At 42.0% G+C, this 15,222-nt stretch overlaps 1 protein-coding gene and 1 long non-coding RNA gene across 7 annotated transcripts in view; both read right to left on the bottom strand.

Annotated features, from left to right (window-relative positions):
* Positions 1–1,073: 1,073 nt before the first annotated feature.
* Positions 1,074–2,871, bottom strand: LOC309372788. Its single transcript, XR_014169686.1, has 2 exons — positions 2,686–2,871; positions 1,074–2,654 (listed from the first exon to the last, which is right to left on the bottom strand). It is a non-coding gene; the product is annotated as an uncharacterized lncRNA (long non-coding RNA).
* A 3,476-nt stretch (positions 2,872–6,347) lies between these two features.
* Positions 6,348–15,222, bottom strand: part of FOXN3 (forkhead box N3) — a 194,428-nt gene continuing 185,553 nt past the window's right edge. For all 6 annotated transcript variants that reach the window (XM_081912834.1, XM_081912832.1, XM_081912833.1 and 3 more), the window contains one exon: positions 6,348–10,208. In XM_081912834.1, the coding sequence (XP_081768960.1) occupies positions 9,641–10,208 (568 nt within the window). In that variant the 3' untranslated portion in view covers positions 6,348–9,640. The remainder of the gene's footprint in view (positions 10,209–15,222) is intronic.

Here is a 15,222-nt window from a genome sequence, read left to right as displayed (position 1 = left end):
AGGACCCCCCAAGTGGTGAACAACATATTAATACAACATATTTATTTATTTATTTATTTATCTATTTGGACATGTTAATTATGAATGTATGACTGCAAGTGTATTAATCTTCTGAATCGGTGCCCAATTCTTAATGGTTAATCTGATACCAAACACTGTTAACTAAAGAAAGTGGATACACTAAAGCAGCAGAGGAATGAGAAAAGCCAACTATGTAATGTCTTCAATTACGGTAATTTGTCAGCCCCTCTGGCAATATAATAATAATGAGGAAAGTGTATGGACGATGTCTAGGATGGTGAAAACAGAAGGCTCACACTTTTGTGAGTGAGCAACAACCCATTCAACAACACTTAAAAGTAAATTCATGAGAATAGCTAATTCATAGTCCAATACTTCAAAACCTCTTTTTCTCCAAAGGATTTATGATCAGGCAGGAGTTGCTTCCAGGCAATGCCATGTGAGTGCCAAGTCCAAGAAAACTGGTAGTGATTGCCCTACAAATATGAACTACCTTCTCCTGCAGACTTGCTCAAAGCCAGTGGAGTTTAGTCACACACAGCCAAGTCCAACCAATCTCAGGATTGCTGAGAAGGTAGAACAGGATGACCCTATGCTCATCTTCCAAAACTCCTTTCTTGGGAAGAGAATAAATGTGATAAATGAAGAAAAACCATAGGAAGAGCCTGCTGTATCAAGTCAATGGCCCATCTCATCCAGTTCTCACAGTGGCCAACCAGATGTCTATGCCAAGAAGATGGGCAGGACCTGATCCCAACAGTGCTCCCCACTTGCGACTCCCAGCAACTGGTATTCAGAGGCAAAACATATCAACTGCAGCCAGCAGCCACTGATAGCCATATCCTACATGAAAAGGCAGAACAATTTCTTCAAACCCTCTTTGTTTAGGCTGCTTGAGAAAAGAAAAAAGCAGGTCCTGGGGTAATCCAAAATAAATAAGGATGTTTTAAATTGGGTAGCTTCTTCAGCAGCATTGCCTGCCTCAAACAAGGGCCCAGAAAATATATATATATAAATGAATGAATGAAACAATAAAAGCCAACACCCGTAAGTGCAATTATTCAATTGATGCAACTCAGTAATTTTTATTGCAACTGGAAGACAATACATCACAGAAACTTTATGGTAGGTTTTGGGAAAGTGTTATTTACAATAATAACTGATGAAAGAGTTTGTCTTTGGCAATATGATTACACATCAAGAAACGTAAAATGCAAGTATGCCTCTAGATCAACGTTTTTTTCCTTGTATTTCTGGCTGATTGCACTTGCCTTTCGACTGCTCATTTAGGTAAACACAAATACAACTTAACATCACTGTTTATGCCCCCCATCACAGTTCTCATTTTATGTCAATGAAACTGGCAGTTCCATTTACCTAGTACAGCATTAAAAACAAAAACAAAAAAGGAATTAAAAAACAGAAACAAAAAAAGAGAGGGAAAAATGGCTTATTGCTGTACTAAATTAATCTATTGGCCAATGAAGGTCTCATGACCCTAAAGCATTGATATTGTACTTATTGGTCTTTTGATTGCTTCATCACTTTTTTTTCCTGCAGAACAAAAGAAATATTTCAAAAATATTACAGAAGAGTATAAAAATGTACAAGTTCATAATGCTTTTCATACACTCAGAAATCATTCCCTATCCCCATCCCTTCCAACATTTGACACCAAGGCAAACTGAAGTAGTGAGTGTGTATAATGCAGACGCGAAACTGGTAAAGCAAAAACAATTGTTTCCCCAAAATACTGGGTGCATTAGGGAAGGGCTGGAGAGGAAAAACTTATCAATAAACTTTTTTCAAAAAGCACTAAGTTCTCACTCTGAACTGGAACCAGAGAAAGAAAATTATCAGCTTTTGAGCCACAGTCAGCAAAGTCACATCATACAAAACATACCAGTCATATCAGAAGCCTGAATTCAGTAAAAGGGCAGAGAGTTCTCATGGTCATTTCAATAACACCCTAATCCAACTTCTGCATGCAGATCCTGAGCGCTACATGAAATCATGTGTGCAAATACATCATTCTCCTTCCCAATCCAATAGCCTGGGCAGCACTTGTGTGTCACCCCCGCTTTTTAAAAGCTGAAATCCTTTCAGTTGGCTGTTTGTGAGGAGCTTACTTGCTTCCAACAAAAAAGTTGATGGATGCGATTCCAACTTTCTTAAAAAGTCTACATGTCCAAAGCCCTGGTTCTCTTGTACCCACTCTGTTGAAGCCAAGGTCTTAAGTGGAGTTCCTAGAACTACTAATTATAATTTCTCAAGTCTCTCCCCTGTACACACTAGAAATAAAATGCAGTGCAACTTGATAGCATGTGCATCTATTAAACCACTTTTGTGGTTTTAAACGTAGACCAATGAAGCACAGCATCATAGACAGATGCCTGGTTCACATATGTAAAAAGCTATGGTTTGGTGCGAGGTGGACAAACTTCTACAAACCCCTCCTCCTGCATAGCCAAGAGGAGAATTTCTTCCAAGTTTAAATTAGTTTTTCAAGAAGCTTGATTTAGCATTATGTTCAAAATGGGGGATTGTGCTGTACAATAAACAACGGTTAGTTAAACAAGCCAGCTTCATAACTCACAGTTTAAAGTTGACTTGTTTGGCCATTAACCAATGTTCTAAACCATGATCCTCCATTTATCTATTAACAAGGAAGAGAGGGGAGTGTGTAAGGCTGTCACTTCTCTCAGGCTCATGGAAGCATTAAACCATGGTTTATTGTTGCATGTGCTAATGTTTATTCACTTTTGGTTTTGGTTTCTAGTCAGCAAGGCAAGTGGCTGCTTGCTGAGTTATAGGATTGCGTGGATGTAGTTAACACTGTAAAATCAACCCACTGATGGTTTGCGGCTGATTACTACAATCAAAGGGAGGGGTATGAACAGATGCGATGAGAAAAGTTCATACGAACCACATAGACTATTGCGTAAATGTTTTTTCTACATCCAGTTAATACAAAGCCTACACCAAAAACGATAAATGGATTTATGCGTTCTGCAAAGGAAAAGTAAACTGGGTGTTGTTAACAGCATCTTTTTATTCCCTACAATAGAAAGCAAAGAGACATTGGATGTTGACAGAAGATTATCACTGTAGCAAAATGTTAAAAGTATATTACATATTTAGTATAATAAGGTTATTTAAATTAGATCACAGTGCTGCATTTATGTGCATAACAGTGTTTTACATATTATAGGGAGAGCTGGCAAGAACACTCACAGACTTGGCTATGAATGAGCCTGGTCTCAGGTGGAAGAATACTTTTTAAAAATGGTAACAAACAAACATGGGCATAACAACAAAACTATTAGCTGGGCAGCTTACTAAAGTCAATTGCCTAATTTTACTTATTAATGTCAAAACCTAATGTATTTTTGCAGGTTATCCAGAGCCAAATAATCTCCTGGTATAAACTGGTAGTGCACCCTTTGTTTTTAACATTAGTTACCTGGGCTCTCTAATCACCCTCCTATCCTCCAGTTTGAAGGCAGATGGTCAGAATGAGTGGGAAAACCAACTGGTATGTAACTGAGAATTGAACAGCGAATGGCACTGATCACCACCATTTGGCCTGTAGCATCTTACAGATGTGACTGCCATCTTGCCAAACCACCCAAGACCACATGCAAATGTAACACAGAAAGGGCAATGCATGCCACAAGCTCGGAGCGAATATTTGTGCCCAGCAAGCCTCAAGAGCCACCCCATGGTTCACAAGCCCTGCCCCACTATATTGAGATTCTCATATTATGCCTGCCATGTACTGGGGTTATACTTAGTTTGGACAAAGGAAGTGCCTGCATCAGCCCCAATCCAGACCGTTTCACCATGCACATGAACTTGTGTGCAAGCTGATGCAAAGTTCATTCACTTCTGTGTTGGGGACAGCTCAAAGTGTGCAAAACACACACACCTTTGACCACTAAAGAAGTGAATGCGAGAGCCCTTGATTCACTGGTGTAGCAGCAGTTCTATCACCGATTTGCTCTTTGAGGAGGATCTGAAAACATGTTGAGAGGCACAAGCTTGTTGAAAGCAGCCAGCGTCAGGTTGGCTGTCAGAAAGGTTTGCAGAGATCTGCTTGTGCATCTGTTAACATGGATGATAAACAGACTGTAAGGTAAGAATTTAATAGACGTAAGCGAACCTGGAAAGACTGGTGGCATACATTAAACATTTGCTTATTTTAAAGGCTTTACCCAAGTGCCCGAGTACTTTGGAAGCTATGTAAGAGAAACTGGATGCACCTGCCCCAATCCTGTATTCAGCCACAGTGAATGGGCAGAGCATCCTCATCACTGCTCAAAGAATGGCCAGCGAAACAAGGACCTCTGTACCCCATCTATGTATTCTGAAGACCTTCTGAGATGTTATCCTATTTCAAACTAACTGAAGGTCTAGATAGAGGAAGAATGCAGCTGAGCAGGGTCTGCATCTTCTGAGGCATGAGTTAAGTGCTCCAAGGCAGAGCAAATACTTCTCAGCCTCCCATGGGGGTCAAGGACTTACTGTTGTTCTGTACAGTACAAGAGGCCAAGTTGCTCACCTGCCTAGTGCTAGCTCAGATCCTGCAATGCAAGGTCCATGAGTCCTCTGCATGTTACATCTTCCAGCTTCCTCTCACCCTGCTTGGCCTGCTAAGTCCATGGCCTTCAGGAGGTGCTTATATGAAGTCCTTATATCAGAAAATGCTCTGGGCTTGTGCAGTTTCTGGATCATGCCCACAAGTCTTCAGCACCGAAGCTATGATTACATTTTACATCCAACTTTATGAAAAACCCTCGATTACAGGTACTTTCCACAGTACATACACAAAACAGGTCATACACAAAACAGGAAGAATTTGTGTATAAAATACATAAGTTGTCATGAATTCTGTGACTTAAGATTTTTCTTGTTAAAAAAAATATCCCCATCTAAATTCTAACAAATAATCAAGTATTTCCAAAACAAGCACTCCCTCTGTGCACTGTTTTCAAAATGGCTGTGGCACACAGGTAAGAAGCTCAAGAAGTGTGGAGGAAACGATCCATCATGTGCTGAATGGAAGTAAGCACATCCCTGCAGCTGAAGTCTATATAATTGGACCCAACTGCTTTAATCCACTTTTGGCATCAAAGTGAGAAGTTGGCACTGTAGGGCCTAACACTGGAGTTTGTATAAAAGATGACAGTTTATTGGAGGTGGCTGTGCAAGAGACAAGCCAAGCTTTCATCGGATCTTCTCCATTTCAAAACCATTACTAATAGGAATTAGGTACTTAATTGGAATACTTAAATGAGACATCCTTTGCCTCCAAGAAAAGGTAACATGACATCTTTTGCAAAAAGATCATCTGCAATTGCTTTCTGTACAGTGATGATTAAAGGAAGCACCCAGCACAGACAATTTTTTTACTCAAGCTATGACCCATAGGTGGTCAATAGATGGGGCATGACTCATCTAAGTGTAAGGAGTGCCTAGGTCTCTGTGGCTTTTAGTAGGAAAGTGGAGGATATACTTTAATTTCAGTGGGAAAGCTATGGGACCAATTGATGAACTTTGGTTTAATTGTGCCTCATCTGTTGAACAGTGCTCCTTCATTCCTGTAAGCAATGAGTCATATCAGAACTGCTCTTTCCTGTTTATGAAACACTCTATCAGAAGATTATTGCTGTAGTAGATTAGCTACTGATGTAAACACTGTGTTTCCCACCCTCCCTATATATTGCCCTGAACATTGTAGGCAGGCCACAGCTGAGGTCTGGTACTACTCACAGGATGATTGACATAGCAATGAATCCCAAAACTAGATAGAAAGAAAAGTATGTTGTGGACACAAAAGCAGGGATTTGAATATTTGGCTCTACATCACCTGCAAAAGCTTCCAAGCCCAAAGTCTTTGGGTGCCTGATTCATGTACAGATATCCTTATGGAACTTGAATCTTCATGGTGAAATTGAAGTTTGGGTTGTTGTTTTTATTTTTTAAGTACTGTCCAATTAGATTATTTAATTGTTTTGTGGACCATTCTTACCAGAAAGAAGGTAAATGGTAAAACAGTCGATCAAAATGCAAGGGAAATAGCATTTTTGTACACAAAACATTCATGGTGGAGCATCTATTGCAAAGGAACCACTGGAGAAAAGGAAGTTGTTCTGGGTTTACACTGGTGTTGCTAAGCAAAATGTATGATTAGCATGCCTCCATGTCAAAGAAGTGTAAGGCAGACTACAGCAGTCTTTGCCAACCTTGTGCCCCCCAGGTATTTTGGACTAAAGCCTCCCATCAGCCCCAAAGGGCACCAGAGGGTGAAGAGGGACACGTGCGTGATTTAAAATGTGTTTACGGTGTGATGTTTCTTCTAAACAAGCCTCATTAAGCCTCATTCAAACCTCATGGAAAGGAAGGCAGATGCGCAAGACTTGCACAGCCACCATTTTTTTAAAATTTGTGCAGAGGATGGGCCTGAGGGGTTTTCCCTATTTAGAGGACAAGCAGGTGCAACGACACTTGAATTTGTAATTCAGCTTGCAGTGCACCTTTTGGATGTCCATGGTTTACAGATGTATTTACTGGGACGGGGTGTGCATGTGTGTGTGTGCGCAGGCAGACCAGATGTAGCAATGTGACATAAATCTACAGCTGCAATCTTCACTCTCCCCCCCCCCCATGGCTTAGGTAAAAACTCTCTGCATTGAGGACTGACCCAGTACAAAGCCAGAATTCCGGTCAATTCCAAGATTAAGTTTCTAGACAATGAGCAATAAAGAAAGAATTTCTTCAGCATGCTACACTCCACTGGTTGTCTATATAGCTACAGGGCTGATTCGAGCATGGAAATATTGGCATAATCAATAATAATCAGAATTAAGAACCATTCCTGTTTTTGTCTTGCGGCTCATGGTGGAATATCTTTTTCATTCCACTAAAGAGGCTACCACATCTTTTTACTATTAAAATTTTGCTCATGCTTGGTAGAACTCCATGGCAATTAAAGGAAACAGGCATATGGCACTCTAGTTCAGAGAGAAAACCCTTAAATTGATTGACATGGTTTCTTTTCTCTTTAGGCATGTGTTACCTCCTCCCTTCTTTTGGCAGACGCAGACGTATTGAGAGAACTGGTAACACATAGGCTGAATTTGCTGATGGATCTGCGTCATTCCAAGTTTGATTCGACACTCCCAATATTTCATAGGTCTGTTGGCATGAGCGTCTAACTCATACTGTATGCATTTTCTCGAATATCCAAGCCTGCAAAGCGGAATTCCCCAAGATGCTTTCCGCATTTCCTGCCAAAGCCCAATACAAGGCAAAAACCCTGAGCGCCAAAATAGCAAACAACACAACTTCTGTTCGGTGTAAAGCTGTATTCAGTCTACCTACAGGTCTGGAACCCAAAGAGCCTCTTACACACGCCGAATCCGCTCCATAGAGAGGTTGCCAATTTCTCTTTCTGGCTGTAACCTGTTGTGCTGTTCTAGGAGCACCCCATTTTTCCTATGGTGACCCACAGCTAGGATGGTGGATCCCTAGAGACCTGGTCCATGTGCCAAGCCATGGATCACAGCCTATAGGACTGGAAGTCCCAGGATTATGGCCTTTGATACCATTGCAAATGAAAAAGAAAAGATCAGTCGGAAGAGGTTGCCTTATTGCAAAGCCTTCAATCTGCTAATGGAGCCATCACCGCAAACCAAGTATGGCTGTAAACAGAACACGTCTTCAGCATGCATCTCTTAAACCGCCCCAATGAACTCAAACCAAAGCCCTTTCGTTACTTGTTTCCTCACTGGCAGATGAGCAGATTTGCGTGGTCATCGTCTTCCCCCAAATCAAATGGCCAAGTTTCCCCCACCGTTCACAATTCAGTGTCTTCCACCGTCTTCCTTAAATCATACACACTCACTACTTGCCTTGCCCTCGAAATTATTGCGTAATGTTTTAATACATGTAAAGACAAAGAAAGGACAAACGTGTTCAAAAAACAGAGAAGTAGGGGGAGGGGGCTGAATGTGCAGACAAGGCAATATAATTCAACCATCCAAGCCCTACCCGAGCATGAAGTTTTATTTTTAATATTGCAGAGTAAGTTCCCCAACAGTCAGTATTTATCCCTGAAAAAGGTTAAACCTTAAAAAACACCTGCTTCCAAAAAAAAAGGAAAAAGGGAAGAAAAAAGAGAGGAAAAAACAAAAAAACAAAAAACCCAAAAAACAAACTAAGCCTAAGGGCTTAAAAATTAGAGGCATAGCCTTTTTTCTATTTTTCTATATTTATATGAAAATAATTCATGCTTCATGCTAAATACATTATTTACCTTACAAGAACTTTTGTTATCTTTGAATTAATAAAAAGGGTTTGTTTTTATTATTATTTTGTACTCCGAGTCCCTCCCAGAAAGGAATCCATGCAATGTGAATCAGAATTTTCAGCTGGTTGCAGTGGTTAAAACTGGAAATATATTGTCATTTTTTGCACAGATGAATCCTGACTGACCTTAACTGGGTACCTCATTTTGAGGAGCACAATTTCTTTATATTTTTGCCTAGCCAACATGGATTTTATTTTTTGGAAAGAATAAAAAAGCAATATAATACTAATGGCAGGTTTTGTAGCATTTCCCCCCTAGTGAGATCAAATCTTTGTGACTTATAGAAAAGGTTTTCTCATTTTGATCCTCCTTAAATATCTACTCATAATTTTCTTCAGATTTGATTGCTTTTCACTCAGGCAGTTAAGAACTCATAGCTTGTTTTCCCATAATATTTTTGCAGGCAGTGCCAATCTTCAGGCTTATGGCTTTTTATAAAACATTCTGTTAATTTAAATATAGAAGACAATTAATTGATTAAAGAATATCACTAGTTCCCCCTCCCCCTCCACCCCTTCCTCTTTATTTCACTGAAACTCATTGCATACACAGTTCAGTATTCCATAATTTATAAATTAAGTCTTCACATTTTGAGCCATATACAGTACATGAAGCACTAATAGATCATTACTGTATGAGCAGCTGTCATTAGTGGCTATTCCAAGATTTCTATGGCACAACCGCAAGCAAATGCCACTATATATGATCCTTGGTTCTGAGGATATTGTGTGTACCTCTTGACTTCCCCCAAATCTCTAGACCCATCACACACAAACCCAATCATAAGGCCTTTTTTCCACTTTCAATTCTTACAGCCTGGCCTGAACGATTTCCAAATTATCCCATTTCTTCTAGGTTATAAGAGATTTCCAAATGCCGAATTTTTATTCCTCTCACATTATCTGGTGACGTCACAGCATATTCAACCATGCATTTCTGACAAAGCTGGAGAAAGCAATGGCAATTTTGGCTTTTACTTTCTTTCTTTTTTTTGTCTTCATGTAATGAAAAGCTTTTGTAAAATTAGTTGAGTATCAGTATGAGTTCTATGGCTTCCATCTCCTTTAAAAAATTTAAAAACAAAAAAATCTCAAGGGTTCGAAAAAAAGAAAACGCACACACACAAAAAAAGAAGAAGAGGAGGAGGGGGTGAAAGAAAAGAAAAACGAAACAAAGAAAATATTTGTTGATATTGCCACAAATCATTAGAATTCACCTGACGTGCTGAAACGAAATTGTTTTATAAGTTCAATCAATGGATTTGTTCTCGTTTTTCGTGGTGTCCTTTTGCTCTTTCTGCCCCTTTGCCGTCCGATTGGTGATGTTGTTCAAACAAGACCGTATTCCCGCCAAGTGCAGGAGCGATCCGGCCGCTTCTTTCATCTCCTCGTCGTCGCTCTCGGGGGGTTTCTCCGTACGCCTCTTTTTAAGAGGCAGCGTGTCACTCGGTACTTTTTTTGCCTTCAGCAAATGCTGACGTTTCTTGTGCTGAGAGGCGTAGCCGCTATCAGCTAAAGAATCCTTGGTCTCTTTCCGGCTCTGCCTTTTGTCCTCCTCTTCCGCTTCGCTATGGCTCTCGTGGCTGTGGAAGCTGACCTCGCTGCCCTCGCTACTGTCCCGGCTGCCTTTAGTGACAAACTCGTAATGGTCGTCGGCGGAGGAAGAGGAAATGGAGTCACTCGTGGGCGACGTGCTCCGGTGGTTGGAAGATTTGGCACTGCTATAGTTGTGGTCCTCCTTTGGGTCGCCGCTCACCACCGGGGAGCCGCAGGACTGCTCGCTGTCTGTCCGCATCCGGCAGTTTGAGATTCCATTCCTGGAGGAGGGAGGAGAAGGAAACACACAATCAAATCAAATTCCCCTATAAAGCTGTATTTTTCAAGAGAAAACTGCTTTTCCTGAATACAAACGAGTACAGTCATACCTCGGGATGAAGAGCTTCAGCTTAAATATTTTTAGGTTGCGCTCCGCAGCGACCCAGAAGTAACGGAGCGCGTTACTTCTGGGTTTTTCCGCTTGCACATGCGCAGACGCTCAAAATGACGTCACGCGCATGTGCATCTTACATTCGCTTCAGGGTGCGAACGGGGCTCTGGAACGGATCCCGTTCGCATCCAGAGGTACCACTGTATAGCCAAACATAACATTTTAAAGGCCAAGGCTGATGGTCATCCACCATAAAAAGTGGCTGTAAAATGGAGCACCCCCCCCCCCAGCACTCACTTCCAAATGGGTATAATGTCTGGTCTGGGCCTCACTGTAGATCGTAGGGAAAGTATAGTCATGGCCTGCGGCAGCTGGGGTGGCCCACACAATCTTGCTGGCCAGTGGGGCCATGAGATGTTAGAGCCCATTTAAAATTATGGAAAATGAATAATTTAACTGGCTTTACAAATCTATCAACCAGCAAATTTATTGAAACTTTGGTTGATTTATCTATGGGTGGAAGTATCAATTGATGGAGGCAAGTTTTGACTGGTTGGGCTGAGACTGAGGGGCACACATTTCTTTTTTGAAGTCATTTTATTATTATTTTGGTACATCGTTATAGTACGGAAAATATTAATATGGATCTTATCTTCTAACAATGAGTGGTAGATGTTTGCATACCTGTCAAGTGCCCCAGGAAAAAAAAGCACTTTTACAGGGCTGTGATCTTGCGCGGTGCCCCAAAACATGCATTTTTGGGTGCGGGGCGGGAGTGAGATGTGTGTCACGTGACTCACCCGGGAGTGTGTCCTGGAAGACGCACACCCTGGTTTTGGGTCTGAAGGATGGGATGCTTTTGTTATTAAATGGCGAATTCTCATACTTACCTCAAAAGCCTTGAAAAATTAACTACTTTGAAGCTATCATAGTATGCAAATTTATTTAAATTAACCAACTGCTTGATTATAATGTAAATCAATTAACTGAAATAAAAACACATTTAATCAGCTGGCTGAATTGAAAGTTGCCTAGCCTTTTCATGTTACTGAGTCTTTTACACAGTTTCTAGATCATTTGGACCATTTAAGAATGACAGAATTTGCAAACAAATTAAGCCCGCATACTTAGTAGCAGAAGTACTATGACATTTGTACCCTACCCTTCCTCCAAGGAGCTCACAGCAGTATACAGTATCCAAGAAACTTGCCCCATATTCTTTGTTTGATGTAATCCTGGCTCAATATTACTCTGTGAGTTCTATGGCCAGGTGGGCATTTGAACCTCACCTGAGCATCTTTGCTTCTAGTCTGGTACTTTAACCTCCGCACCACACTGATTTGGTTTAGAGATGATTCAGTCCCAGTGAAATCTACTGAATGTGTGCTAAAATCAGCCTAAGTTATAATAACTGCTATTTAACTGGGTTGTGGATCAAGGTTCTGGAGATATTTTGAAAAGCAACTGCCACTCAGGTGTTAAAACTTTTTGCCCCCACAAAAAAGTACCTACTTCAACAGGGCAGATCAGATCAGATTGCTACACAAAACATGTCAACACAACAGCACTAAAGTTACAGGGTAACTACTGCATTCTAATAAACCATCTGTTGGCCGCAATACCAGACTGCGTATGTACGAACACACAAATATTCCTGGGGGTTTTTGTTACTTGTTGCACAATTTTAGGCCACCTTTCAGGGTAGATACCCTCTCATGATGGCTCACAATAAATAAAATTCAAAACAAGAAAAACAGATAAAATCAAATCAATGCAGTATAGTGTCATGTGCTTTTTGCATCTTGTTTGGGGAGGAGGGGTTCTTGAAGATTCAGCCACATTTCTATCCAAACACATCACATGTAGGACTGTGAGGGGAAAATGTTATATACTGTCACAGGGGATTTCCCATAGCATATGGAGAACAGTCTATTATTTACACAAGAACAGGGAAGTCTGAACAGAAAAAAGTAATAATAAGGGAATTAAAAAAAAATAAAACTGACAAATGTACCGTATTTTTTGCACCATAGAACGTACTTTTCCCCTCCTAAAAAGCAAGCGAAAATGTGTGTGCGTCCTATGGAGCGAATGCAGGGGGGAGGCAGGCGGAAAAAGCCCCCAAGAGCTGCACACAAGCTCTGTGCACTCTTGCGGGCTTTTCCACAGGAGGGAGAAGGGACTGACTGGCCGCATCAGTCCCTTCTCCCACCTCCCAGAAAAGCCAGGAGAAGCCGCGGTCTCCTTAAAGGAGTTGCGCGGCTTCTGCCGGTTTTGCGGGAGGTGGGTGAATCCCCCCACCTCCCAGTAAAGCCAGGAAAGCCCTGCGCAGTGTCTCCCGGCAAGGAGAGGCTGCACGGGGCTATGGATTCTTTAGCCCCACACTCTCGGGAGGGAGAGGCTGCATGGGGCTAAAGGGGAAGCCAAAACAGTGAGCGGGATCCATCCCGCTTGCTGCTTTGGCTTGCTCCATAGCTGCGCGCAACCCCTCCGGCAAGGAGAGGCTGCACAGGGCTATGGAGTCTTTAGCTCCACGCAGCCTCTCCTGGGAGGAAAGGCTGCACAGGGCTAAAGGGGAACCCAAAACAGCGAGCGGGATCCATCCCGCTTGCTGCTTTGGCTTGCTCCATAGCCGCGCGCAACCCCTCTGGCAGGGAGAGGTTGTGCGCAGCCTGTACGCTGCTCTCTGGGGCTGGGGGGGGGAATTCTTTTTCTTGACCCCCCCCCTAAAAACTGGGTGCGCCCTATGGTCTGGTGCGCCCTATGGTGCGAAAAATACGGTACTTTGTATTGTATTTTTGCTATACAACACACTAAGATATAAAGAAGTATTCTGCAGTCATTTAGTCATTTAGCCACATTCTGGGGGAAATATGGTTTCTAGCTTACAGTGAGGGGGGAAAGTATTTGATCCCCTGCTAAATTTGCCCCTTTGCCCTCTGACGAAGAAATGACCAATCCATAGTTTTAATGGTGGGTTTAATGTAGCTATGAGAGACAGAATAGCAACAAGAAAACCCCAGAAACCCAGAAGACAAAAGTCAGAGACTGATGTGCATTATAATGAGTGAAATAAGTATTTGATCTCTCACCGCTACAATAAACCTAGCATTAAAATTATGGACTGGTCATTTCTTTGTCAGAGGACAAACAGGCAAATTTAGCAGGGGATCAAATACTTTCTCCCCTCGCTGTATTACGAGGGTCGTCGCAACTGCAAATTTGTTAGTATGAGGCATCCTGCAAATACTACTTTTACAGTTGAGCTATATATTAAGGCAAGACCATTTTCTTTTTACAGGTAGAGATGACCATTCCATTTTGGATCAGGGTCACTTTTGCATGTTTTTACCCATCATTCTGTCTAATTTCTGCATCAATCTGCAATCTGCTTCTGCATCAATCTGCAATTTGTGAAACAATTCTTCTCAATATGAATACAAGCTACATCTCAGTGGTAGACCTTGGGGTCTCAAATTTGCGAAGCTAAAATCTGGCACCCCCCACCTTCCATTCTACATCACTGTTGCAGCACCTTCTGTGGTGCCCCCCCAGGCTCTGGGCCCAGTGCAACCGAACCGGTCGCACTCCCCCAAATCCGCCTCTGTACATGTCTAAATAAATATTTGATTTTTCCAAATTTCTGAGAACTACAAAAGAGAAGTGCTAAATCCAGTGGTCAGCTAAAGTGTGATGTGCATATTATCATAAGAGGCATAAAATGAATAAAATTTCATATAGGAACATGCAAAAACAGATTCCCTCAAACTTCCAGAGCTACAGGTATTAACTGTAGGGCTCCTTGACACACCTGGGTTTCCACTGCTGCATAAAACACTAATACAAAATAATCATTAAGGACCTGTGGATACTTCATTTTAACTCAAAGGGATTGTCCTGAAGTACACTGGAGAATATACGTTCCCTCTTATGTCAGTTTAATAAAGTGAGGTCCTGTGATTTACAAGTGCCCTTAATTCTGCCCTACTTGATAGACTGTATGACTAATCAGAGAAGAACTGAAAATGCAAAGCATTTCGATGACACTTGAGAGAAGCCGCTCCAGGTCTTAATATCATCTTCCGTGGAAGTGATGTTTAAGACCATCAGAAGTGGTCATTAGGTCAGATTTCAGGCTGGATCTACCAATCTTGTATCTGGCTTCAGCCATTATGATAGACCATAGGGCAGCCTCCCTCAGCCTGGTCCCTCAACTTCCATCAGCCCCAGCCAGGACCACGTTGGGGAAGGCTATCATGAAGCAACAGCATAAGAAGCCAGGAGAAAAGGTGAGAAGAATCCATTCCAAGGGTGGGTTATCCTTTGGCCCTCCAGTTGTGGCTAAACTACAACTCCCATCATCCCTGGTCACTGACCATGCCCGCTGAGGCTGATGGGAGCTGTAGTTCAGCAACATCTAGAGGGTCAAAAGTTCCCCAACACCTGATCCATTCCTTGCAAAATACTTATAGGGATTGAGACAACAACAAACATTTCCTCGAATCATCTCGATTTGGAAATATGGTGCTTTGTAGTGTGTTGTGGGAGAAGCAAAGAGGGACAAGGAACTTGGCAGAGGGGGTATCACCCTTCCTTTTTTGTACCCTACTAGCAGGGGCACTTTGGGGGTAGACTCCAGGGGTCTCCAAGCCCTGTGTTTTACACTGAGCCTCAGATTTAAAAAAAACTTTGCTTAGGGCTGGGTAAGTTGCAATACGTAACTCTAGCAAGACCACAGCCATGAATCATATTACTCAGTGCAGAAGCCAGGCTTTATATTGGGGGGGGGGGGAGAGAACCTCAGCTAGTTAAGTACTTTTTATTTATTTACTTCATGGGGGGGGCAGCTTCCCCCTGCCCCCTCAGCTACGCCTGTGCTTCAAGTCTTGTTTTAAGTATGTAGC

Source organism: Podarcis melisellensis, assembly GCF_964234715.1.
Source record: "Podarcis melisellensis genome assembly, chromosome: 1".
NCBI classification, from domain to species: Eukaryota; Metazoa; Chordata; class Lepidosauria; order Squamata; family Lacertidae; genus Podarcis; species Podarcis melisellensis.
The sequence above is the reverse complement of the archived record's forward strand: the minus strand, read 5'-3'. Positions and strand labels throughout refer to the sequence as shown.